The sequence below is a fragment of the Notolabrus celidotus genome, chromosome 24, assembly GCF_009762535.1.
Source record: "Notolabrus celidotus isolate fNotCel1 chromosome 24, fNotCel1.pri, whole genome shotgun sequence".
Taxonomy (NCBI): Eukaryota; Metazoa; Chordata; class Actinopteri; order Labriformes; family Labridae; genus Notolabrus; species Notolabrus celidotus.
In genome coordinates, this window is record NC_048295.1 from 3,954,559 (window position 1) to 3,980,268 (window position 25,710).

At 43.8% G+C, this 25,710-nt stretch overlaps 1 protein-coding gene across 1 annotated transcript in view; it reads left to right on the forward strand.

Moving 5' to 3' along the window:
• The window catches only part of LOC117807991 (interleukin-1 receptor accessory protein-like 1), a 194,735-nt gene that overhangs the window by 41,675 nt on the left and 127,350 nt on the right, over positions 1 to 25,710 (forward strand). Inside the window, exon 3 of the mRNA XM_034677361.1 lies at positions 22,448 to 22,727. Coding sequence (XP_034533252.1) covers positions 22,448 to 22,727 — 280 coding nt within the window. The remainder of the gene's footprint in view (positions 1 to 22,447; positions 22,728 to 25,710) is intronic.

Here is a 25,710-nt window from a genome sequence, read left to right on the forward strand (position 1 = left end):
TTACATCGGAGGGCTACTCTTTGTAAGACACTGATTAACCTTGAGCTGCCGTCCGCTCTGACCTCGCAGCAGGTTCTCTCCACGTTTGAATGATGACAAACCCACCTCAGAAGGAAAGCCCCTGACACGAGTCCCAGCATGCATTAGTGTAGTTAAAAAGCACTGCAAGAGGAGGTCGTCAGCCCGACTGCTGCACAGCGACCTTCTCCTGGTTTGGCGGAATTGCGGCAAATGATACAAACAGGTACGGCAAGTGGAAAATGTGTCATTGGCTTTTGTCCATTAGTCAACAAATCAGCACACGACGGCACAGGATGGATCGCTAATTCAGGATTTGTGGCCCGGCATGACACGGTGTAATCCACCGCCGCTGCTGTTTTCCTCACCTGTTCATTAGCAGAGAGCGGGGGCTTGTCCCAGCGCCCCAAAGCTGCTCCTCCATGTTCTCTTATACTGGGGTGAGCCTTTTGGAGGCAGGAGGGAATGAGAACGAGAACTGGGCTTCTTTATTCACTGTCCTTAAAAATGTGCTCAACTGTACACTTTTCATGTAGTAGTAGTAGAAACATATTTATATATATCGGCACACTGCCAGGGATTTCAAGCACTGCAAAAACTATAAACTAGGCATTTTATTTTGAGTTAAAATATCTTATTAGACTTAATATGAGCCACAATCACCTCACACGCCCAGAAAAAATATATTTTTTATTCAATACAAGCCAAAAATAAGGCCTGAATTGCTTTTATTGAATAAACATGTCTGCCAATGGGGTAAGAAAAATATAGTGAGTCGTGAAAGTAGTAAGCTTCTTGTAATACGAATATTGTTTTAATTCAAGAAATATATTTTGACTCATTTTAAGGGAATCAGTGCTAATGTAGATGCACACTAATATGCTACTTGCAACACAATGACCTGACTGTTTTTCACTTTTTAAACACGATTTCAACATCAGAGCATGTTTTGAAAGGATGCTGCAATCACTTAAAGTCAAAGTTTACTTAACTGCAAAAATAACTCATGTTAGTGGAGCATGTATAGTTTGTTTCACATGGACTTTGCTATATTTCCCTTTCAAAGATGCTACAGACTGCACCAGCACTCCTCACTGAGACTACTGCCAGGTAGAAGTGCTTACTCTGGGCTTCAATGAAGGACTGAACCATTTCATATAAATAGAGGGGGAGTTGATTGTCTTCTCCCAATATGACGCCCCTGTGTAATAAACTCTGCAGTAATGGTTCAAGTTAAACAGCTACTGTTCATGAAGCTGCTGCACTTCTTTCTCTTTCTGCTCTGTACCTTCTGATCAAAGAACTTAAGAGCATGTAAATGAAACCTTGTGTTGGTTTGTAATTATCCAATCAATTTACAATTCTCACAGCTCTCTCCTGTGGCTCCAAAATTGGATTTGCATTGTGCTTTCCAACACCTCCACACAATAGGTAATTCATGGAACAATAAGAGGACAGTATGGAGGGTAGAGTGAGTTCTGATTCAGGTTATCTTTGCTTTTCTGTGACGTAGCAGTGGTTCATGTAAAGCAGAGAGTATGGGGGTGAGCACTGCAGCATGTTTTCCCAGTTTCCGCAGTGTTTGGCTCGGTCTCGTGCCGGCGGATTATAGAAGATTTACATGGCACTGTAATAAGCAAGTCCTTCACCTTGGGACCTTTTCTAATCTTAATTAATTTCTGATAATTCCTCATTAACATTGCAGACATGAGGGCTCCATTGCTAAGAAACAACCCATGCTAGGCCGCATTTAGAGGCTCTGCTCAACCCAGGAGACAAAAATAACCGAATGATGAAAACAGAGAAAGATTTGAGAGAGAGAGGAGGAGAATCATGGTTTATGTGAGCTGTTTCCGCCCTCTTCTTCCTCTTCTTCTTCTTTTTTTATAACTTGACCTTGAAGATGCGTTTGTGAGTCAAATGATTTGGCAACACAGGTTCACTGTGTCCCTTCCACCCCGTAGCAGGTAGTTGACAAATGCGTGACATTATGGAACGCTGTTTTAAACAGAGAGGAAGAAAGAGGGAGAAAGAGACACTCTGGTGGATTAATAATTCATGCTCTGCAGATGACGATCTGTGAATCGCAGTGGTAAACAGACTTTTATAGCTTTTAAATCAGCTGTATTACACGCCTGCACCAGAGAGGAAATGACCAATGACTCCATTGTTGGTACAATTTCTATTCAACTTGTTCCAGGGAGGAAAAAAGCGTCACCTCATGAATAGGTAGTTGGATTCAGTCAGGCTTGGACTGCTTTTCATATATGTTGACGAGGGGAATATTGTAAGCGGTGCACCAGAATCCTTTCCACAATAACTCCGCTTCAATGATTGATCATGTGGGAATAAGGCCGCGGCGTGACAGGCATCAATTTAATGGTAATTGTATTGTTTTTTCCTCCATCGAGGAGGTAATATCAGGAAGAAATGAGTCTGCACGATGCATTATGTAGATGTGGTGCTGGATATGAGAAGGAAGTGTGCTGCATTTCTGGGTGGGGGTTCACAAGCCTGCTAGCTTGCACGACGGATGGCAGGATCCAGCATCCCGGCTGCCAAAACGACACTGAAGGCTGTTTTGTACCCGTATTCTTTCACCCCCTACCCCCTCTGCACTCCTAAGTTATTTTTAATTTGTGCTTTCAATCCCCACCCCCTGCCTTCCACATCTCTCCTCCCCCTTTTTCCCCCCTCTGTTATAAGAACATGCAATGTGTGAATTTTTTATAATGTTATATAAGAAGCCCCAGTACCCCTAGAGACCCATGTCCTGGTTCTGGTGTGTTCAAAACAAGCACACGAGAGGAAGAGAAAGCGATGGAAGGAGGGGAGGGGGATAAAAGTTAAGAGAGGTTTCAGAGAGATGCAGGCAGGGAGAAGATTGCAGAAGGGGAGAGCGGAAGGAAGAAGAGGGAGAGAGGATTAAATGAAAGCAGGAGAGAATGCATGCGGTAGAGGAGCCTGTGGGGGGAGATCTTCCCATTAAGAGGCACAGTGCTCGCCTCTCTGATCTCAGAGTTGTGTTGTGATGCCAGACAAGAATACTCCAGGGCGACAACCGCTGCCACCAGAGAAACAGCTCCTCAGCCACTGATATACAAATACTGTGTCAGAGCTTTAGTGAGCGGAGGAGGGAGGGACACGGGAGTCAAAAGAGAAGGGTTTAAGGAGAGAGAGAGAGAGAGAGAGAGAGAGAGAGAGAGAGAGAGAGAGAGGGGGGGGGGGGGACAGGAGGAGATAAGTCAGTTCAGTGGCATTGTGTGGAAAGATATCTCAAAGAGCGACAGGGATCCTACAGAGCCAGTTTCCAGTTAGAGATATTTTCTGGGTTATGCAAGGTAATATGCAAATAGTGCGATGCTGATTGTATACAAAGTGAGAATATCTGGTGAGATATCTTCTGCATTTGCTGAGAGTGCATTAGCTGGAGTACGAGCTAAGTTTTCAGCTCATTTGGGTGTTCGCCTTTGCATAAACAGAAGGCTGCAGCTCCTCTCCGATGCAGAGGAGCACACGTTCATTCAGGATGCTGTGTGGGAAAATTGAAGGCACCCAGCTTCACAGACTTGACGTCATGTGACACAAACATGGCCGATCAAAGTAAATGTTAAGTTGACGAACAAATCATTGAGACACAAGTCCTGCCCCCAAGTCCAGTTTCTGGCAGGGCGCTGCTCTTGTGCGCCTACAGTACAGAGTCTTATTTAAAGAGCAGGGTTGATTAAGTTTGAGATGTTGATGTTGTTTTTGTCCGTGCAAACATATCTGCTCCTCTGGATGACAAATCCTGTCATAACCATAAGGTGCAGTTCATTTCTAGTCAGTCCCACAAACACAGTGTTACTCCTGCATTCGAGAGCACTAACTGCGTATAAATCCACGGCTGAAAGTAGTCCCAAAGAAAAGCATTTGTTTGAGTAATGTTTCCTCATAAAGTAAAGCGCCCAGCTGTTTTAGGGAAGCACTTTTTTTAATTGTTATTACTGAGCCATTTTTAAAGATTTACATCTTCAGGGGGAAGGACCGGCCGTGTGGCTCGCTTCCAGGGACGGTGAGAGAAGTATTCAAAAGCCCATTTCTGCTGGTATTTTAATCAAACCTGCGTTTTAGAATTAAAGATGTGGAGTATAATGGTAGAGAGTGGTAATTAAAGAGAAATATGTTCTGGTGCAGAGCAAAAACAAATCTGCAGTTCTTTAAGAGTAGGCTTTGAAAGAGATTCGACCAACTTTCTGCTCTTTTATCATGAGTGTTTACTGCACAGTGCTGCAGCTGCTGCACAAACACTGTTTCATGTTTGGGAACGTTGGATTCAAAGAGTTAAAAGCTGTAATGTTTATTCCTCGTGCATTTTCTTGTTCGAATCATTAGAAGAAGTAAAAATAGTCCCATGTATCCGGACTTTATCACGCAGGTTTTCAAAAGCAGCCATCTCTCTGCCAATCTATCCAACCTTATTATTTTAATACGATATTTCAGATACATTCTGACTGCCTGAGCGGTGATATAGAAGCTACTTAGGGAATAGATAGAGGAAATATGTCCCCCCCTCTTAGAATATATCCGCCTTCTTGACAGAAAGATTGAGCATCTTTGACAGCTGGGCTCCATTACCCAATATTGGGTTTTGGGCAAGCACGGAGGGAGATAAGTCATCTGACGAGCTCTGACACAGAGTCAGTTTGACTTTTTTCCAGGTGTATTTCAGGGCCCAGGAGTCCTGTCTTTTCCTCGCGGGTTGTAAATCTTCCCTCAGGAATATTTAATGTGGAAATGCTTTTTACTCTCTCTCTCTCTCTCTCTCTCTCTCTCTCTCTCTCTCTCTCTCTCTCTCTGGAATGTGGTGTTTTTACTCTTGAGGACAGGATGAGCTGCTCCTGCGTTGGAAATAATACTTCTATGATTATTATTCCATGTCAGAATGCACAGAAATTAATGAGGACAGGAGTTGAAACAGTGGCGTAAACGTAGCCTCAGGGACCTGTTTATTTTATTATTCTCCGGCTGACATTATCATGATCATTACGTCCGTGCCGCCTGCATGATCCTTACATGATTGCCCTATTCCAGCTAATGAAGCCGGCTCTGCACGCCTTGATACCTGTCACCCTGCCAAAACCTCGCCTCAACTCGATTGCCTCCGGACCGAGTGATTTATTTGTTTATTTTCATTAACAGAAACATTAGGACTCTTTTCTTACAGGATACGGAAATTTGTTAATGAACATGCCAGTTAAAATGAAGATGAAAGCACCAGTTAATTATCTCCTCCAACGTTCTGCAGGACAGATTAATTCCAATAAAAAAGAGAAGTCATTACTGGCGGCTACACTTGTCAATGTGTTGATCTGAGACGCTGTTTACAAGGTTCATAGGATAAGGAGTGAGAATGAAATGCACTGCAGGACCTCATTACAGTCCTCATACCCTGGTGGGAAACTTCTCCAGAAAAAGAAACCAGAGTTCCCAAATCCAAATTCAATAAATCTATCTTCCATCTCAATAAACAAGCGTCCTGACCCGGGAATCTGACCCTAACCTGTTACGCGGGTTACGCTGACCTTTACGAGGATGAACCTGATGTACCAAACACTTCTGTTATAGCTCTAGAGGAGTGCAAAATAAATCCCCACAGGTGGAGAGAAGCAGCACAAAAGACCTCCGTGCAACAACCTACAATTTGACAAATAGGATTAAATACATCCTGTGTCCTCCTGGAGTCGTCCACCTTGTTATCTATCATCTAAAAATACTGGAGTGAAAAAGCTCAATGTGTTCCTGAGAGATGTCGTGGAGCAGTAGCTTAGCAACAAATGGAAATAAGACCAGTCAAAAAGCCCGTGTAAATACTGCAAAACTGTACCGAGGGGAGAGTTTGATTGTGGTGATACAACCATTCTAGAAAGCTGTTTACAGCCCGGTGCATTCACATAACTCATTATTTTTAAACTTATTAAGGTTTTAAGTTTGCATAACGAGAGTAACAGCTGATGTGACTGACAGGCGGGAATAAAGTAGCTGTTACACAGGACTTCAGTCCTCCTCTTCTCCTCATCCATGTTGTCTTTCTGGTCCTCTGAAAACCTAATTTGGCCGTTAGCTTTGACCTCTTGCTAGGTCGACCGAATGTTAGCTTGAGTCAGCATTTGAAAACCAATGGGTGACGTCACTGAGACTACATCCGTGTCTTGTTCAGTCTGTTGTTCAGACAGAGAACTCAAGCAGAGCACCAACTTGGTGTTGATCAGGTGAAAATGTGTGTTCCAGTTGTTAGAATAAACGAGAGTAAACTTCCTCCCACTCCTTTTCCTCTGACTTTGACTAACGGCGTCATTTCTCCGAGGATGTATTTTTCTCCGTGGCCTCCTGAACGGTGGAGAGTAGATAAAGCAGGAGGAGCAGAGACATTAAGAACGGCTACCGACAGTCTCTAATCTGCATGTTTACTGCTTTCATTAGAAGATCATCAAAGTGGAGGATCGATTGTGTCGTAGTGGCTCAGCGAGGAGCCGTATATATCCCAAGTCTGAGGGAAACTTTGGTTGTTAATCGGGAGGGAGTCGAGCGCCGAGGACGTCTGAAGGAACCTGGTACGAAGGTGTGTTGCTGTGTACAAGGCTTTTTATTGCAGCACTCCAATCTTTGAAAGCACGTGTGACTTCTGCAGTTATTCCCACAGTGCATGCTACTAAAGTGAGCATGCATGGTGATCCCAAATGGAAGTAGTAGGTCTAAACTAGAGACTGGAGCGTGTGCAGTTAGCAGCTCAAGTAAAAATACGAACACCAACCCATTCCTTCCTCCGTTCCTCCTACCTCTTTGTCATCCCCACCCACAGCGCCGGAGGCAGAGGGGGGGGGGACGAGAGAGAGGAAGAGGCAAGAAACTCGGTCTTGTTACATCATCACAACCTCTGTATAATGTGCTCACTGCTCAAAATTCATGTATTCAGCCCGCCCTCCACTCACACGGATCACTGAGGAAAAAGGGCGACTTGTTGGTTTATTAGGGATCACCCATCGGATTGAGCTCGGACTCGGATGGACGCCTTGCCAGGGATGAAGGCCTGGATGTGGTGAAGAGGAGAAGAGGGCGCCCTCTGTAATCGTTGGCCTGCCTGTTTAGTCATGGTCCTGGTAATCTCTGGTGACCTTGGCAGCTGCCTTGGCTGGCTGGATTTCCGCAGTGCTGCATTAATATGCACGCAGTCAGAAGATGGGCTCTGATTCCCTCTCTTTCCATCTTCCTCCCCCTTTCATACATTACTGGCAGCCGTCTCTCTCATCCATTTAGCCCACCTCTTCCCAAACTGTCTATAAAAGAATCACAGACTCCAGAATTTACGATGGCATCTCAATCGGGGCCGATGTCAGAATTTGGCAGGCTGAAGGGTTTTTAAGGTTATTTTTATGACATTTCTGCTTTATTAGATAACGTGCAGAGAGCAAGACGGCAGAGACAGAAGAAGAAGAAGAGAAGAAGAAGAGGGATGACGAATGACGGCGGTCTTTTGTCAGTGTTTACAACTCTGGACTTGTGATTTCACACGTCATCTCAGGGGAAATCCTTGATCTCCTCAAAGAGAGGTCAGAGGTCAGAGTCGTCTGTGTAAGGACACCGGAGTTGTTTTACTATTCCACATTTGGAAAACCAGAGGCAGGCTTTCAGACGAGTGTGACAGTGGTTTAAAGCTGCAAACTTTCAGCCTCAGTGCAAAGAGAGAAGAAGACAGTGTCCCCCTTAAAACCCTGACGCTGCATTTCTTATTATAATTTCCCCTGCAGTGGGAAAAAGATGACAACTCTGCTACCACATTTCATTTGCACCAACTTTAAACTCCAACAGACTGACAGGGAGAGGAAGATGTAGGCGTGACTGACATCTAAAGTCATCCTTTAACGTTCCTGCATGTTTGTGTTGTTCGTTCGTAAGTGTGCGGAGAGTTAAAATAACTTGCTTCTCCGTCAAACCTCCGCCGCTAATAATGACTTTTATTCATCTCATCACACCTCTTCGGCCTTTTTAACTGCAGGAAGAATCTAATTCAATTTCTAAATGACATCCTCTTCATCTCAGCAGGGAAATTAAGAGTTTTCACGGCTCTTTTACAGCCCGGAGGCATTGTAAGGTTTTTTTTTTTTAGTCCAAAGTCCGACCAAGGGCGCTGCCTCCTTGATTTTCTTGATTACCAGCGGAGGGAGGAGGGATGAGATAGATCCAGATTTGAAAGAAGAAGTCATCTCCAGTAGTTTCAAAAGGACTGTAATGTGTTCCAACTGCATCCAGGTAGGCTTATTTAACTACTGAGACCTGGTTTGCTGTGATTGATACGCTGGAGCACCGGTCTAAGCATTTGATCAATATCAGAGCCACTGCTTTTTATCCAGTGCAGCTCCCGCACAGATATGCTGCTCTTTGAGTTGTTTTACTCCGACCTCCATTCCCGACCAGCGCTATCAGATGAAGTAGCCCAAGGAGGGAGAGATGGAAGCTCTGCAGGTTCAAGAGGTTAAACTTCAAATGTTCTCTCTTAACGGAGATAACTCTATTATCCGCGGAAGGAAAGTGCGATTATAACCTCCCACGTTCGGGTTGTAAATGTACACGTAGTCGTTCGGTCTTAGTCTGCAAGGTCAGATGATGTTGATTCAACACTCTGGTTTCCAGAGTAGCTTTATCAGTGCAGCGGTAGGAATTTGTGTTTCAAGGACTGGGAAGGGGAATGAGTGCAGGAGTACCTTGAAAAGAATAAATAAAACAAAAGAAGTTTCCACGAGAAAGAACTCCAAGTATCAACATCCTAGTTACCTCTTAATCTATCATGTGGCAACCGAATGAACTTCGTGACACTGGCTTGCTCGTATTGCAATATGTTTAATCACAACAAATAGCATCAGTATCAGTAACAAGCATCGCGACTGCTGGGAGGACGACCGGGCCAGATGAAGTCTCCTCTCTTATGTCTCCAAAGTCTGTCTTATAAAGGATGTAGGTGTCGTCACAACACACACATATATGGACATCTCAATACCAGTACAACATTGTTATTTTGGACTCCAACTCTGAAGACCTTGTTTCGAACATGTCAAAGACGTCAACAGTCACTGTCAATCACATTTATTGGCAAGGTGAAGGTGATCTTCTTATAGACCTTCCTGAAGCCTCCTGGAGCCATTCTACAAATTCTTCAAACCTCCTGAAGTTATTTCAAACAACACAGACTAACAGCAACATATACTTTATCTTATGTGACCACCTCTTATTAAGGTAACTTGCAAAATGACATGTGAAAACCAAGATGGCTGCAGCTAAAGTGCCAAATAACGGGGATTCAGTCTTTGTCTTTAATGCAGGATGTTTCTGTCATCATCTCGCAGCATTTATCACACTTCTATTCGTCTTTTGGTTTCTCCTTGTGTCACAATCTTGCCTCTTGTCAGATACTAAGACGTCCTGAATGCGCTCTAAATGTAGAAGTCACATTGAGAATAACTCATCACATTCATATAAGCCGTCGCCGTGTCTCCTGCTTTGACGTTCCCTCCTGAAACTGCATTCATGAATTTTCAATGCAGCTTGTTGGGGAGGAGTTACACACTCATCGTCCTCTGCAGCAGCTCCCAAACACCACAACCTTTTTTCTCTCTCCTGCAGCTATAAACAAATCACACGCCAGCATAGTTGGAAGGAAATATGGAAATAACAGAAATCCCTTTTTACCCTTCTGCTGTTGTTTTTTGGGGGGAGCTGGTGACACCTTCAAAGGCCTCGCTTCTCTGCATGCCCACATTCAGCGGGCTGCAGTGGTAGCACTTACCAAATGAGAGAGGCAGTCTGAACAGCTGAGGAACAATTGCATTAATTCAGCGTACTCCACCACCTCTGCGGATACTTTGTTTGTATTGGATTACCCCATTGTTGCCTCCCCGAACCTGCACTTCTCACTAACAAGCCTACTGAGTCTTTCACCGGAGTGCTTTAGATTCGTTTTGAGTTTTGTTGTGCTGCTGTCAGGCTGACTGAGTGATGCCGCCTATTGCTTCTCTCCCTATTGTTAATCTGTTGGCGCACATAGGATTGAAAGTGCATGCAAACACCAACACTGATGAGTCAGTGGGTTGAATCATGGTTATTATTCCGCTTCTAGAAATCCAAATCACCTTTCCTTTAACCTTTTTATCACTGCTCTACTTTCAGTCGCTCCCTGGTTCCCCTTCAGACGGTCATCCATCTAAAGAAGTGAACCCCGGTTTAATTAATTATGAATATGCAAATGTACACTCATGCTGCCAGGATCTCCATTTTCATTTTCTTGCCTTTTTTCACCCTTTCTTCCTTCATGTGCAGCCGCTCCAGGTGGATTTATTGTAAATTCAATTTGCATTAAGGTTTTTAATTTGCTGACACCGTGCATGAAGTCATTTTTTAAACTGTTATGCACCTCAGCACCCGGGACCCCCTCACCCCACATGCCCCCTCCCTGAACTCTGGTTGCATTTGAAGGGAGAGGATGGGGTGCAGCACATAGTAATGAATTTCTTCTAAGCTTCTAATTGGAGCAGAATAGGATGGCTTATTTGGAATCAGGAAAATGAACTGCTTGTTATCAGGCGGTCGGCTGCGGGGGGAGGGAATTGGAGTTGTTTTTTTAACGTGTGTATTGAGTGCAACATAAAGCTGTGTTTGTGTGCATGCTGCATAGTTATATAACCAGAAAGTAGCTCAAATTGACCATCATCTCTTATTTAATTAGTTTCAAAGTTAAAAGTGTTGCTGACCCACATACAACTACTCCCTCCTCGCTCTGTTTTAACATAATTCATTTTGAGTTTTCATAATTTATTTATTTGTTTTCCAACAAAGGGAAAAAACTCTTAAATTAAAACCATATTATATTTTAGAAGCCTGTGCATTGTACTTCCTCTCAGTTAGTTAGATTTTGGAGCAGTTTACATTCAGACCAACTTAATAATTCATTATCTGCAGGCTGGCAGCTTGACTGCTACAACAAATGACTCACTTGCCGTTCTAGATTTACAGTTTGAATAAGCTAATATGTGATTTGCAGACCTGCTTTATTCCACAGTCTGCTTCATAATTGGAGTTTTAATGTCAGGAGAATCTCCTCCCAGAGGTAAAATTGTTTTAAAACGGCTCGTTTGAGGCTGTTAGTCATCTTCTGTCTGGAGAGAAAATGGAAATGATCGACTGGTGGGAGAGTCTGTGCTTGTCTGCTAATGGTCTGTTCATCCCGGTGCACACTCAAAGACTTTTAAAATCACAACCGCTTTTAAAAATGAGAGAGAGCCCACACATGAAGACGAATAATGATGGATTTCACAGTTTTTTCCTTATAGTGTGGTGAGCAACAGCATGGCCAACACAGCACAATGTGGTCAAAGGCGATTTCAGTCAACAAACATGGCCGACAAAGGGGACGGTTGCTCCCACAGATCAACAAGTTGGTCCTCTCTCCTTCAATCAATCAATCAATTAATCAATCAATCAATCAATCTTTATTTGTATAGCACCATATCACAATTTAATTTAGCAAGTTACAGTGGCGAGGACGAACTTCCTTTAACAGGCAGAAACCTTGTGTTGCTTCCTTCTTTAGTCAGCTTGTTTCCTGATTCCTTGTGTCAACTGGATTTCAAATTGCAGCGGCACTGATTGTATTCCCAGCAGATCGGGGAAAGACTGATGCATCTTAACACACCTTACACCACAGGAAAATCAGAATCAGAATCAGAAATACTTAATTCATCCCTGGGGGGAATTCAGTAAATACAGTTGCTCTATACACAATAAGTTATACAGATACAATAATAAGCTATGTAGAAAATAAAAACATGGTTGAAGTCCCCAGAGATCAGGAAGAGGGCACTCTGGAGTCTGGCTATGGCAGCGTTGAGAACGTTGGACACCATAGTCAGGTTGGCAGAGGGGGGATGTAAACAGCCACCAGAATGACATGTGAGATCTCCCTGTGATAATATGGTCGGAGGCCCACAGCACTCTCGCTGCTATCCCTCCAAGTAATCAGGCCTTTGCTTGCTTTTGTTGGAATGGCACGAAATCTGCCTTGAAGTGTGTGCCCCACTTCCATGTTCTGCATTTCCTTTTCCTTTTCTGTGGTCATGACATTAATGACTCCGTGTCTTGGCCTTTGGAAGGTGGCGAGCAATTTTCTTCTGCACAAGTTGAACCAACATCTTAATTCTCCTTGTCAGTTTCAAACAAATTCAAACTTTCTTTGCACAGTTACATCAGATGTATCAGCTCCCAGGCCGCCCAACAGGAGCCGAATCAGTTCAACTTTTAATCCAACTCAAAAGCTTTTCTGAAAGCATCAAAGCCTCAACAGGTTGAAAGATACTGTTTATCAAGGTCAATCAAGTGTTGAGACAAAGACGTAGCTTTCCAACTGCAAACTTTGCAAACAGCGTTCAATTATGCATGCTGAAGGTCACAGCATTCAACGTTCACCTTACCGATTTAGAGAAAGTTGCACTTTGTTTGATTTCCAATTTGGAGGAAAGATCGTCACATAATAAATCTGATTTTTTAATCTGCCGTTTGACTTCTAATTGAAATCATGTCAGAGTAATGGCACACTTTCATCTCTTTTTACAGAAACAGGATTTTTTTCCTTGAATAATTAATCAAATGACTTCTGTGGGATGAAAATCTGACTTGATTTCAGTGTGAATATGTCTTCTTCATTGCATTTTTGCGGTCTTAATGATGCTCTGATCAGATGAATTATATTAAACTCACCATGGCAGGAACAGCGAGTGAAAATGCACACCTTACCTGTGACATCTCTGAGGTAAAACTCAAGTTTTGAGTTTCCTGGAGCCGTGCGATCACATCTCAAAATCAAATCTAAGTTAGGCGAACCAGCATCGGCACATTCAGGAAACCGGCAGCTGTCCTCACCTCCCCATGTCAGCGGCTGAACACTGTCACAGAGAATGAGTGCAGTGCATCATATTATCCAGTTTGTAATTGAATTGTAGCGGGAGGTAGGTTGGTAATCAGTGTACAGCAGGTAGTTTTCGTTCCAGTGTTTGACAGTAATGTCCTCTAATGGGAAGCTCTGGCTCTTCTCTTGTTCCAGGCCACTAGGTTTCCCAGGATCCTTGGCTGCCTCTGTGTGTGTGTGTGTGTGTGTGTGTGTTTTTGTGCATATTGAATGGAAGAAACTCTGCAGCAGCCGTGTACTTCTGAAATCCTTCAAGGTTCTGAAAACCTTCCTTTTTTTAAATGTGTGACCTTGAAGACACTGACTCACCGTCCACTCTGCTTGAATTATTGGTGATTGCCAATGGCGAAGTGATTTACAGCTCTGGCATCCTACTTCTGTGGCTTTTGGGCACCTCTCTGTCCTTGTAATCTGCAGCTCGAATCATTCCTCCATCATAATTTTCTTCCTCCCTCTTTGAACTGCCGGCGCCGCCTCCCCTCACCCTCCCACTCTTCTGCTTGAGAACTGAACCGCTTTGAGATAGAGGACAAGTGAGATAGAGGAGAAGAACAAAGAGGGAGACGATGCTCTGATGATGCTGGCGTTTAACAGTGTGGGAAAAAATGAGGGACAAAAAATAAGGTCAGAGTTGACGTATGAAAGCTGACACCAGCGCCCATCAGGATGGCGCCCGCTGCTTGCTTTGTTACATATTCTCGCCATCTTATCATTTCACAGACGGCTGGCTTGCAGGCTGATGTGACAAGGCTTCACTATCCATCTGGGCACGCTCTATTTTCACCAACGCTCATTTCGCCAGGGCACCGGAGCACAACGCCCAAATGGTGTGTCGGTGTCTGTAGTGGACCGGCGAGGGTCTGAGTCACCGGCTTAACGCACCCACACTGCCATGATACAGCACAGAATAACAGGCTGACAGGGCTGCCAGCGGAGGCAGCGAGGATTGTGTGTGGCCCGTTTTCTCTCTCTGTGTGAGTGTGTTCCCGGTGTGTATTTTGCACCTGTGTGGGTGTGTGTAAAAATGTCTTATCTACACTCTCGTCCTATGTGCGCAGTCATGTCTGCAATGCAGCACTCGGGTGTTTTTTTAGGACTCAGGATTGTTTATGTTGTGTGTCTTGACGCCTCCTCAGGCTGTTTGTTGGATGAGAGGATTAGTGGCGCCTCTGGGAACAGAAGGATGATTTTCTGATTATATAGTGCTCTCTCTGGAGGAGACACCCCTGCCATAACAGGATCACTTTTACATCTGCTCCTTGTCAAATGGTCCCCCGAAACAGGCACGAACCGGGAGGAAGCATATGGATACAAGTCAGTCCTCATAGTCTGATCGCCGGGAGAATCAGGATGCTGCTCAGGAGACATAATCACCTCTTTTTAAGTCAGAGTCGAAGTCATCACACTCTCACACTGATGAGCCGATGGGATGATAAGACGGTTTGTCAGATTTGGTTGCAGATGAGTGTTGAATGACACATTTGAAATGAGTGCTATTGAGCATGAAAGGGAAAACAAGGCTAATCACATATAAAGAGACAAACAGGCTGATTCACATCCTGCTCTGAGGAGCTGTGTGCTGTTAGAAGTTTCCTTCCTTTTATGCATCCTTAAAGGGATGTACTTAACACACAACATTTTACAGTCACTCTGTTGCAAGTTTACTAAACCGGAATTCACTTTATAGAAAAACTCATTCTCTAGATGAGAAAATGTTGTTACATGGTGGCTCGAAACCTACGCACAAAGCCTGGTGTTCTTTGTGATCCAATCAATCAATCTTTGTCTTTATCAAAAAGGAAAGTTTGAAGCCTACTCTTAAAAGTAGAGAGGGTGTCTGCCTCCCGGACGCTGACTGGTAGATGATTCCAAAGGAGAGGGGCCTGATAACTGAAGCATCCAAGTAAATCTGCATCTTTTTCTACCAGTGGCTGGAAACTACAAAAATGGCTGCCTCTGTTGCACTGGACCCATGCGATGGTATAAGATTTGCAATTTGCATCAAATTCAGTTGCAGTTATTTAGCTTTTTTGGTGCATTTTAGCCTTTCATGTCATTTAAAACCACCAGACAAACCCTACTTTTGTGACTTTGGAAGTAAAATCTCTTCCAAGAAAGTAACATGAAGTGGGTGTGCATCCGTTTGAAGACAAGATAAGAAAATCTTAACAGTCTGCTCAAATTGATAAGTTGTCAAATTGATTCACAAAGTCATCAAATGATGTGTATCTGTCGCCGCTGCCTGAGTGGAGACATCTGCCGCCTTCATAAACCGTGACAGTGAAGAACAGCTTGTACTCTACCTCAGCGATCTCACCCATACTAGTCGTACCTACTTGTGCTTGTGTATGTGTGTGTGTGTGTGTGTGTGTGTGTGTGTTTATTTCCCCCTGCTCCCCGTCCCATCAGCTACCTCTCTATGCCCCCTGTCCCCTTCTGCGTTTAACCCGTGATTGGTGACAGCAGGCGCGCTCTCTCTGGAGCCCGTGTCCAATCAGGAGAGCCGAATCTGATACAGACAGAAGGGGATGCCGGCAAAGATTGTGGGTCGTGTTTATTTTGCGATAGGATGGAAAAGTCTTCCTTTTTCTTCTCTTCCCACAATCATATGTGCGTATTTGCATATAAATGACAGCCCTGTGGCCGTCAGGGAAGAGAGGGAGCTGGCGGGAGACGGAGAGAGACAAACGACAAATGAAGATGAAGTGTCATGAGAGTAAAGTGCAGGCGAGACGGGCGGAGGTAGAGCTGCTTTATCTGCTAGCGAGGAACCAGTAGGAGGGTGGGAGGTAAATGTCAATGCAATCATGGAATATGCTGGGCAGCTCTTGTCGCCATGCAAAAAATATCAATCTTTTAATCTACATGTAATCATACTTCTTTTGTTATATCTTTAAAAAACTAATTTATGCTGATGCGTGCTCCCTGCCTTTCCAAACTGAGGTTGTATTGGGTTTGACCAATCAGAATTGAGTATTCAACACAGCTGTGCAGTTATGGTCAGAGTGTGTAAAGGAGCTGGTTGTAGATAAGCTGGATCCTTTTTATTCCCCTCACTCTTAAACCCACAAGTTCCCCAAACGTCCGGCTATTCCACCCACAATCCTCCTCTGCACTTTCTGTATGATTATTCATAGACCCGTGTTCACACCCAGGTGGTTAGCTCATTTATGTCGCCATATGGCCGTTAACTTTGGTCATTTTAGTATTTGCAGTCCCATATTGTTGCAGTTCCATTACACCAACCGTATTCAGCCCTTAATTCCCCTCCCACAATTTTGGAAATAGATGAGTCTCTGTGTAAGCACAAGGTCTTTCTTAGTGCTCCAGAGGTCCTATGGTGTGTGTGTGTGTGTGTGTGTGTGTGTGTGTGTGTGTGTGTGTGTGTGTGTGTGTGTGTGTGTGTGTGTGTGTGTGTACACAGTGAATGGGAAGATCCTCACACATGCAGAGGGGCTTTGCTGATTGCTTTATTGGCTGATGACTCATTCCCTTTCTCAACCTGCTGGAGGTCCTTCAATCAGGCAGGTAATCTCCTCCTGCACGCGGGCAGCCGAGAGGTTGGCGTTCCCACACATCAGAGCCTTATTCCTCTTAATTGAGACCGGCTCTGCTGCGACAGCGTTTTCCACAAGGTGGAAAATGGCAGGTCAAGAATCCAAGACATCTCTCTCTTCCCGTGTCTTCCCCGTGGCTGTGAAGTTGATAAGTTCCTCTAGGGACCCTGGAGCCAGGCCAGCTAAGACACTACACTTCATGAGGGCAAGTAAAGGTTGATGTCGCGTCACCTCATAGATCTAGTGTGTGTGTGTGTACCAATGCTTGTGTGTTTATCTAATCAGCCCAGGTCTAATGTATGCACGCCTTTCTGATTGAATTACACCGGAGCTTTTATAGAGAAAAATGGTAGTGAACCATCTCCTTGAGTGCTTATGAGAGAACAGACACTTTGCAGGAGTCTGTGTGGTGACCTGACTCAATCTGCATACGATTACCCCTCAGCAGACCTGTAACCCAATTTATGAGCTGATCACCTCCTCTCCAGAAGGGACACACGCTTGCTCTCATGTGATAGTAAAAACGTACTATGAACACGATGACATAACATTTGTTTAGCTTTATTGAGGTGGCCTTTAAACCAGAAAAGCATCTCATTTTTTATGCATGTTCACATTCGCGTGGCAATCGATTGCGCCTGAGATTTACCTTTTCCATTATATTCTAGTCGAGCATGTCCTCTAAATCCAACAAGAGGTAGCTTCGATATAGTACACATGATCCGCGGTGTATTTTAAATCCAGAAAACACAACTCCAGACGTTTTGAAAAAGCCTTGAAGCTGACTTCCAGTGAGATCCATTAAAAAGTGAGGGTCAAATTAAAACAAGAAGCTGTTTCCCTGTGAGGAAAAGCTTTAAATTACTGTACTTTTCCATATTAGCAAGTATGATTAGCTTTAAGGCTCCACAGACCTCCTTAAAGAGCGCCTTCCTTGTCTTGACCTTGGTTTAAATATTCACAGTGGGCAATATTTTTACTCCAAATTATATTTCACTGCTATATTTCAGCATGAAGCAGCTGCAGCATCGTAACTGGGCTGTTCTGCTTAGTCGAAAATGTGGAGAAGGACTGTTTTTACAAATGAGGCTCATGTCTTTTACACAATTGGACAGATGCAACAAACATGACAAACATAAAAGCAAGGCAGGCCTGACAAATGGCCCTGTCTTTGTTTAATGGCCTGGTTAAATCCGGATATGGAAGACCCCATTTCAATGCGGTGTCAGTGCACGTCACTCTATTAAACCCCGATTTCCATACGGAGCGGCGCGCAAACACCGCTTCTGTGATCATGTGCCAACACAACGACAACTGACTGATAACGGTTACCATTTTTCAGGCTGACAAACAGATTGTTGGACACACTCGGGGACAGCGGCTGAGGAATTACCCCTCTTCGCTGCCTGGTCATGTGTATTACAGCTGCAAACGCTGCGTCTGCTCCATACCCTGGTCGCTGAAGAGCAGCCCGAGTTGTTGTTATCACTCAGCAGATTGGCCAATTCCCTCACCGATTGTGATCCAGCAGAATGGAAATCTGGTGAGCAGGGAAATGTTAATCGAGTTCAATTAGGCTTTGTACCATGTTTGTTTCCTGCCAACTGATTATGCACAATCCCCACCCCTGCCCGCTGAAGTGAATGATAACCCCAGTCAGGAGTCTCAAACGGGTGGTTTTAAGGATAGGTGGAAGATAACGGGTATGACGTTGGCAAGCGAGATAAATCCAGCAGAGCCTTTGAAACAGCTGGACTGAAGTCTGCTTCTACTGGGGAACTTAATGTGATGCTTTTGATGCTTTAAAACAGAATGTTTTCAGAAACTGCAATAATGGAAAACCTTGGGGTAGCTTAAAGATTCACTTTTATCCACCAATGTACATTTTCAGTCCGATTTTTCCCCCTTTTTTCATCACTGATGCCTCAATTGTCTTTTTATCAGATGCATGCTAACATTCAATTATTAAGTTCAAACATTTCAATATGCATTAGTTTAATACTGCATGATAACAAACGATCACTGCTGCAGGAAAGCCGTGCAGCCTGGACAAACTGAAAATCTCAGACTGTAAGACGTTATTTTTGCTCGCTGAGAAAGGAAACGTTCAGCTGCAGAGGAAAATCTGGGTGAATGAGTGTTTATTTGCAGTGTTGATAGGAAAAGAAACGACAGAGCCGGGCTGTCTGATGTTTGGCAGTGATGCACTGACTGTGTTTTTTCTGGTCCCAAATCCAGTCTGGGCCGCCAAACACAAAGCACTTGTGGGTAAATTTGTCCATTTCTTTTCTGTCTGGGCTGGCAGAGTGTGTTCAGGTTGTAAAAACTGGTTTATTGGTCGGCTGCAGGAGCATATTTGGACAGTAGATGCTCTTAGTTTCATTCATCGATATCATTTTTTTGAATCTTGTCATTTGGATTATTCTTACTGGTGCATAGCAATGTGTTTGTTCCAGACCAGGGTATTTTATATTCTTAGTTTTTATGTGTTCAACAGTTTTTATTAATTTTCAGACAAGAAGGACTCCATCTTACATGAACATACACTGTTATGTGTGAAAAAGACATAGTATGTTTGACAAAGACAGAGGGTAAACAAACAAAGACACCATTAAACAAACATTCAAGAAATGACACACAAACCAAAAACAAACCCACACACACTGTTTCCCAAAGACTAAATATCCATCCATCCTTCAAGTATTTTTAAATCTAGCTATTAGATTGACCTCTTGTGTTGCAGAAATAGACTGTATATTGTTAGTCTCAAATTACCTACAGGGACTATAGTGTTAGGCTCAAAGCCCGCGTCTTTACGTCACACTCGCTCGACAGAAGTTAGTTTGAGTTCAGCATTTCCAATATGGCTGCCGCCGATTGGCTTCAGAAACAGACGTTTTAACCCCATGATAAAAACATATTTCAGCTTGATTTATGCATCTCTCAACATGATAGTCCAGCATCCTCACCTCCACCAAACTAATCTTGTTCTATGTTTGATCCCCCCCTGCCTCCCTGACCCCTCGCCCTCTCCTCCTGCTGTTTTTTATTAGAGGTGCGACTGCAAACACTTCAGAGTCTCAATTAGGACACATGATTAGAAATGAAACCATCTTGGCCGTGGTTGTCTTACCTTAAGCCTTCAAGTTATTATCGTGCACAAACTAATTAGCAAGTTTCTGATAAGCCAGGGTAGAACCGTTTGTTGCCATAGCAACAGTCGAGCATAATCACAATGAAAGGATTGTGGTGTTTAGTAGCTTTCAGAGCACACGCTACCCACTCCTGCTCTCCGCTCTTGTATGCACTGGATTTCGCTGCCGGTGAGTCACTCTTTGTACGGTTGTGGTTGCTTTTCATTGTATTGCTCCTGGTGCAACCCACCTAATTGAGGAAATCAAAGAGAGGTGCAGAGGATGACGTCAAAGTGGTGCATCTGCAAGCTGTGCTCTCAGTCTCATGAAAGAAAAGAGTTCCTTACGAGCAGCTGGTTTCATGGAGTCGCAGATTTTACACCGATGCTGCAGGCGGGCGGTGAAACGTAGAGCTGGTGCGTATTACCAGAGGCTGCAGTGTTTAACATTCATCCGTATGTAAAGTACTCACAAGAGGATGTGATGGTTATATTCTTTAAAACATACGGGTATATTTGAAAATTTAAAAGGAGTCCCTGAGCTCCCTTGTCCCGTAGGTTCCTCTGCCGTAAACTTCCTGCAACTATAACTACTACCACTGTATCACCACTATCATCTCTCTCTCTCTTCATCTCCCTCTATCCCTCTCTCCAACACGGTCTCAGCAGATGTGTGTCTAACATGAGTCTGGTCCTGCTGGAGGTTTCTGCCTGTTAAAGGAAGTTTGTCCTTGCCACTGTAACTTGCTAAATGCTGCAAAGTGCTCTGCTCATGGTGGATTAAGATGAGATCAGACTGAGTCCTGTCTGTCAGATGGGACTGGATCTTACCCGGCTTGATGTTGGGTCTTTGTAAATAATAGAACATAGAGTACATGTTGTGATTTGGCGCTATATAAATAAAGATTGATTGATTGATTAATGAGCCTTAAGGGGCGTCATCTTTGCTTGTAATGTTATCTAAGGGAGTCAAACATCACGCTGGTAGCTGGTGAACCATGTGACAGCACACACCTATTTTTATACATGTGCACATCTCCGCCTTGAGCAAGTCAGGCACACATACTGATGGACATAGACTCACATACCCACAACACATGCAACCACAGTAACTGCAGTGCATACTGGTTTATTGAGGTTTCTTTAAGTGGAGAAATTGCTCTTTCAGCCTCGGTGATGGATTCTCCCCGGCAATATTTGAATATTGAACTTTGCTCTTTGATTCTGATGGATCATCTCAAAATCTGTCACTGCAAGTGTTTGGTAACTGATGGATCTTTAGCTATTAAACTCCACCGCTGCTGCCCTGGAAGTTTCTCAATGTGACATTATGTCGGCCTCATTTTTCAGTGTTCAAGTGATTTAGAGAAAGCTTTTCCCTATTTTTGTCATCTTTTCTGCAGCTCCTTAGGCACCCATCAGTGCTGTTGCTGCTGCTCCCAGCATGACCCTTACTGTGCCACATAATACAATACAATAACGTCAAATCAGCAGGGTTAAATCAATTCCCCACCAGCCAGCAACCCTCCCCTAGTAACCCCCAACAACTGCTGCACACGCCGCACCTCGCTGATTGGCGGCCGACTTGCTTCTTTGGTAAATAAAACATTTATAGAGGCTCAATTAGCGAAGCCTGTTGAGTCTGCGGCAGCTGTGCTCGCCAGCTGTTTTTAAAGGAAAAGTGATGCAGCGAGGTGAAGCGGGGGAAGAGAAGGTGTCAGGCACAGGAAGGAGAAACTGATAAGGAAGATGGAGCTTGTTTTTGATTCGGTGAAGACCCAGTTTAGTTCTCAAATGCAAGACAACTTTTGTATTCGTTTATTAAAAGGGCACAGAAAATATCAATTTTTTTTAGATGCAATTATCTGTACTAAACGTGTCTGTGAAGTAAAGGGTTATGAAAGGTTTCAGGAGTGAAGAATGACTGCCAAGCATCCAATTGGGGGATTCAATCAAGCACATTCTTGCAGATTTAATAACCATTCACTAGATGGTGTCATCTATACAGTCATTTGTCCCCCCTCCTAAATGAGGTACAAAGATGCCGTGTTGATTGGGTCCTCTTAATTAAAACTGCTCTGTTGTTGGTTTTCTCTGCAGCAGAAGTTAACATCGTGATTTACCACGGTTACATTGTGCTAGGCTAGTAATGGGGAAACTGTGATGAAGCAGTTTTGAGGCCTCCAGTGTTTGGACGTAAAGGAGCGAGCAAGGGGGAACTTTCAGTGTTGAAAAGTGAAGCCATTAACCGCAGTTCCTTAAGTGTCCACTTGAGGCTGGCCCAAAAGCCAATGAACCCCCATTAGAGCCCCATATATGCTGCATAAATACATGTATACCGCCTGGTATAGTGGTGATTACTTGTGGGGGCCAAGAGTTATGCATAATTAAGCATAATAAGGAGTGTGGCTGATTTGACTGACCGCTGCAAGATTGACTCCGCCCACTTTAGTGTTGCCGTGGCTTCAACACACTCAGAAAGTCATGAGTCGGAGATGGGTAACGGCAGCTTCATTCGGTCGCTGTGTGATTGAGAAAAAGGAGATTTAGAGCTCACCAAAGCATGAAGGAAAAGAGCAACATGACTGATTGTGATACAAGCATTGCTGGCAAAGCACTCAAACCAACAGACGGATGCCAGTGCTGAAAGTAGTCTTGTTCCGGCTGCCACAAACCCTTTCCATGATTACCAATCTCCTCTCTGTAACTCCTGCCTAATGTTTCCTCTCCTCTCTCTGCTTCTTTCAGTGGAAGGCTGCACGGATTGGTCAGTGGACTACCTGAAATACAAGGTGCTTCTGGGGGAACCTGTACGGATTAAGTGTGCTTTATTCTATGGATATATCCGGGCCAACTACACCCATGCACAGGCTGCGGGACTTAGCCTTATGTGGTACAAAAGTGCAGGACACGGGGACTTTGAGGAACCCATCAGCTTTGACGGGACACGCATGAGCAAGGAGGAGGACGCCATCTGGTTTCGACCAGCAGAGTTGGACGATGTGGGGTACTATTCCTGCGTATTAAGGTGAGTTTGTGTCTTTACCTGGAGGCATGGTCTCTTTATTGCTCCCAAATGTGAAGTGGTGTTTGAGAAACCATTCCCCAGTTTGGAATTTGTTCTCCCAGCAGTGTGTCGGTGAAATAATGGAGTAAATAGCATTCTCTGGCGCCTGGTGAGTGCAAGCAAAGCTACGTTTAAGTCATTCCCTGTTGATTTCTAATGGAGTCTCTCATCTCTGGCCAAAAGAGCACTGGTCCTTGGTCCACAGAGCATCATCTAACAGCATGAAGCCTCTTTGCGCCGCTTGATATGCAAAATTATTTCTCTATTCTCCTCTGGGGGACAGTAAGCCATTAGGTGCAATTGGTAAATCCATAAGTCGTTGGCCCTCACACGTCCTTCTTTCTGAAAAGCGAGTGAGATGAAAGAGGATGGAGGGTAATTCAGCACGGGAAGATTGAGGAAAGGAAAAAGGCAGCTCAGATAAGACGGGAAAAAAGGAAAGAGTACTTGTTCTATCTTCCTTTTCCCCTCGCCTGATGTTGGAGGTAGACAATTGTTTGATTTATGAGTTCTATAATGTGGAGAAAGTTCTGCCTCCTGAGCTCATATTGGCAGGAGGTTTCATTAATGTGGAGGGAGTCAGAAAGAAAAGGCAGAACCCAAGGCAGAAAAATATTTTCCAAGGACAAGGGAGACTGAAACACATATTCTTGGGAGATAGGAGTGTAATCTTTTTTGTAATGTCGGACATTTGTTACCCTGAAAAAACGAAGAATAATGTACTCTTAAGCTGTTGCATTCAGCACCAGGTCCCATGAGTTTCACAAGCGACACTGCTTCTTCTAGCCGTTACTATTCATCCCCATTAGCAGTCCCCCCTTTTGCAATGGCGGCCGCCATGAATAGAAACGGTCAGCACCAGTCCAACAATTCTCATGGCTCTATTCAGCAACGCTGGCAGCATTTGCTGGAGGTAGACAATCAGTCAGCTCAGAGTTATTGTGTAATCATGCAGAAAGTAGAGCCATGAGATTTGATTTGGACAAGTAGTGTTGCTTTGTAGCCAGTCTCAGCCATTCAGAACCAAATTAAGGGGCAACACTTATTTACCCATCATGGGGAGACATGACAATAGTTTGAATGCAGAGCGCTTTTTCAGCACCCAGGATTTCTCCATGCAGGCATTTCTTCAAATCACTGCTGCCCATATGAACTCTAACAGGCTATAACTGTGCTTTCACATAATGTACCAGGACAATGATGTTCACTCTTTAAGGCTGTAAACATCTCCCACTATATTAATATACAGAACTCTGACTTTAGTACTGTTGCATGATTACTACTTTGATTATTCTAAGTGTTACTCAAAGCTGGGGGTGTTCCGTCTGACAGACACTTGATATACTGATTAGCTAAAGCAACAGTGAGTCTATACTCCCACAAGACCATGATGTGATTGATGAGGAACCAGGGATGAAACTGACACCAAACCCACCACATACACTGTCACTAATGAACACTTTATTAGGAACTTAAGAAAGTATATCCCCTGATGATGTTTGTAGAGCTGAATTATCCACTCTTTCTTATCCACTCTTGCAAATAAGCATTGCAGCTGATATTGTTTGTGTTGCGCAGCATCATCTAAAGTCTTGTTTTCCTTTACCTGTTCAAGTTCAATGACAAATTATGACATATGTTTTGGACCCCAAATCTGACCCAGAGAGTTTAGAAAAGGGACCACCAGAAAGTTTGTGGACTTCTATATCACAAATTGAGTCGGTCTGGTGTCTTCTCAGTAAATTCCCATGTGTGAAATCCATTCAGCAGCCTACATTCTCATGTGGGGATAACTCTGACACATGTTTTGCTCACCAGCAGCAATTGATTAAGGTGAAGAAAAGCTGTTTTGAGGTAAAATAGTAATCAACCTAGGCGCCCTGTGGTTCCCAGCATTGTGCCGCCATAAAGGCAAACTCAAGGGCAACAATAATAGAGAATAAACGCACAGTAAGGCTGATTTAACTATAAGAGCTGAATGAACAAGCTCAATGGAAACTCTTCAAATATTTAAAAACACAGTTTCAAGGTTGACAAGTTTCCCCAAATAACAAAGCTCTAAAACAAAGCATGTTACATTTCCTCCTCTAAAGGATAAATCCAGCAGCTGCATTAATTTAACACCCTGAAGAACAAATAACAAACGGGAGAAACACTCATTTGTCACAAGGTGTTTACTGTCGATTCTTGCAACAGTTGAGTAAACGAAATCAGCTGAATAATGTGCCCAGTTGAACATGCTTTATTATATAGTAATAACTTATTAACCTTGTAGGTAAAGGGCGTTTTCTCAGGGCCGGCTCATTAGTCAGCGGCATAAGGTGGCTTTAACAGGGGGAAGGGCCTGCGTTAAAGGCTATTGGATGCTGTGTGTATGTGTGTGTCACATGTTTAGTTTAATGCAGCATTTTGAAGTGCACAGCAATGCATCAGAACTGACCACATGGGACCATCAAATTAGAATGAGTTATGGCGCTGTATTAGCATATACTCTGAGTTCTGTTGAGTGGAGCCGGAATAATAAGGCTGAGGCGAGGTGACTGACAGACGCAGAGTTGCTTTCTCTTTCCAACGTTTTCAAACTGAATCCATAACCAGCGGAAAATGTCCTCAAATTAAATATGTCACGTATTTCTGTTCAAAGGCAGAGGTTAAATAGAGCCACTTCAGAGTACGTATGAGTAATAACACTTGAACCCTTCCTGTAAAAGACTGAGCTATTAACCACACAGCTTTGACTGTGCTTTTGCTACGTTCGCCTCATTTTTCCGCCTCATGTGTTAAAAATTGCAGCAATGGATTTGCGCTGTCGTACAAACACACAGCAGCGCGTCGACCTGTTCTGCTGCCGTGACTCATTTTAATTTCCAGCCACCGCCGCCAAATCAGAGGATTGCTCATCTCTTTTGTCTCAGCAGCGTGGGTCCTATAGATGATCAGCGCT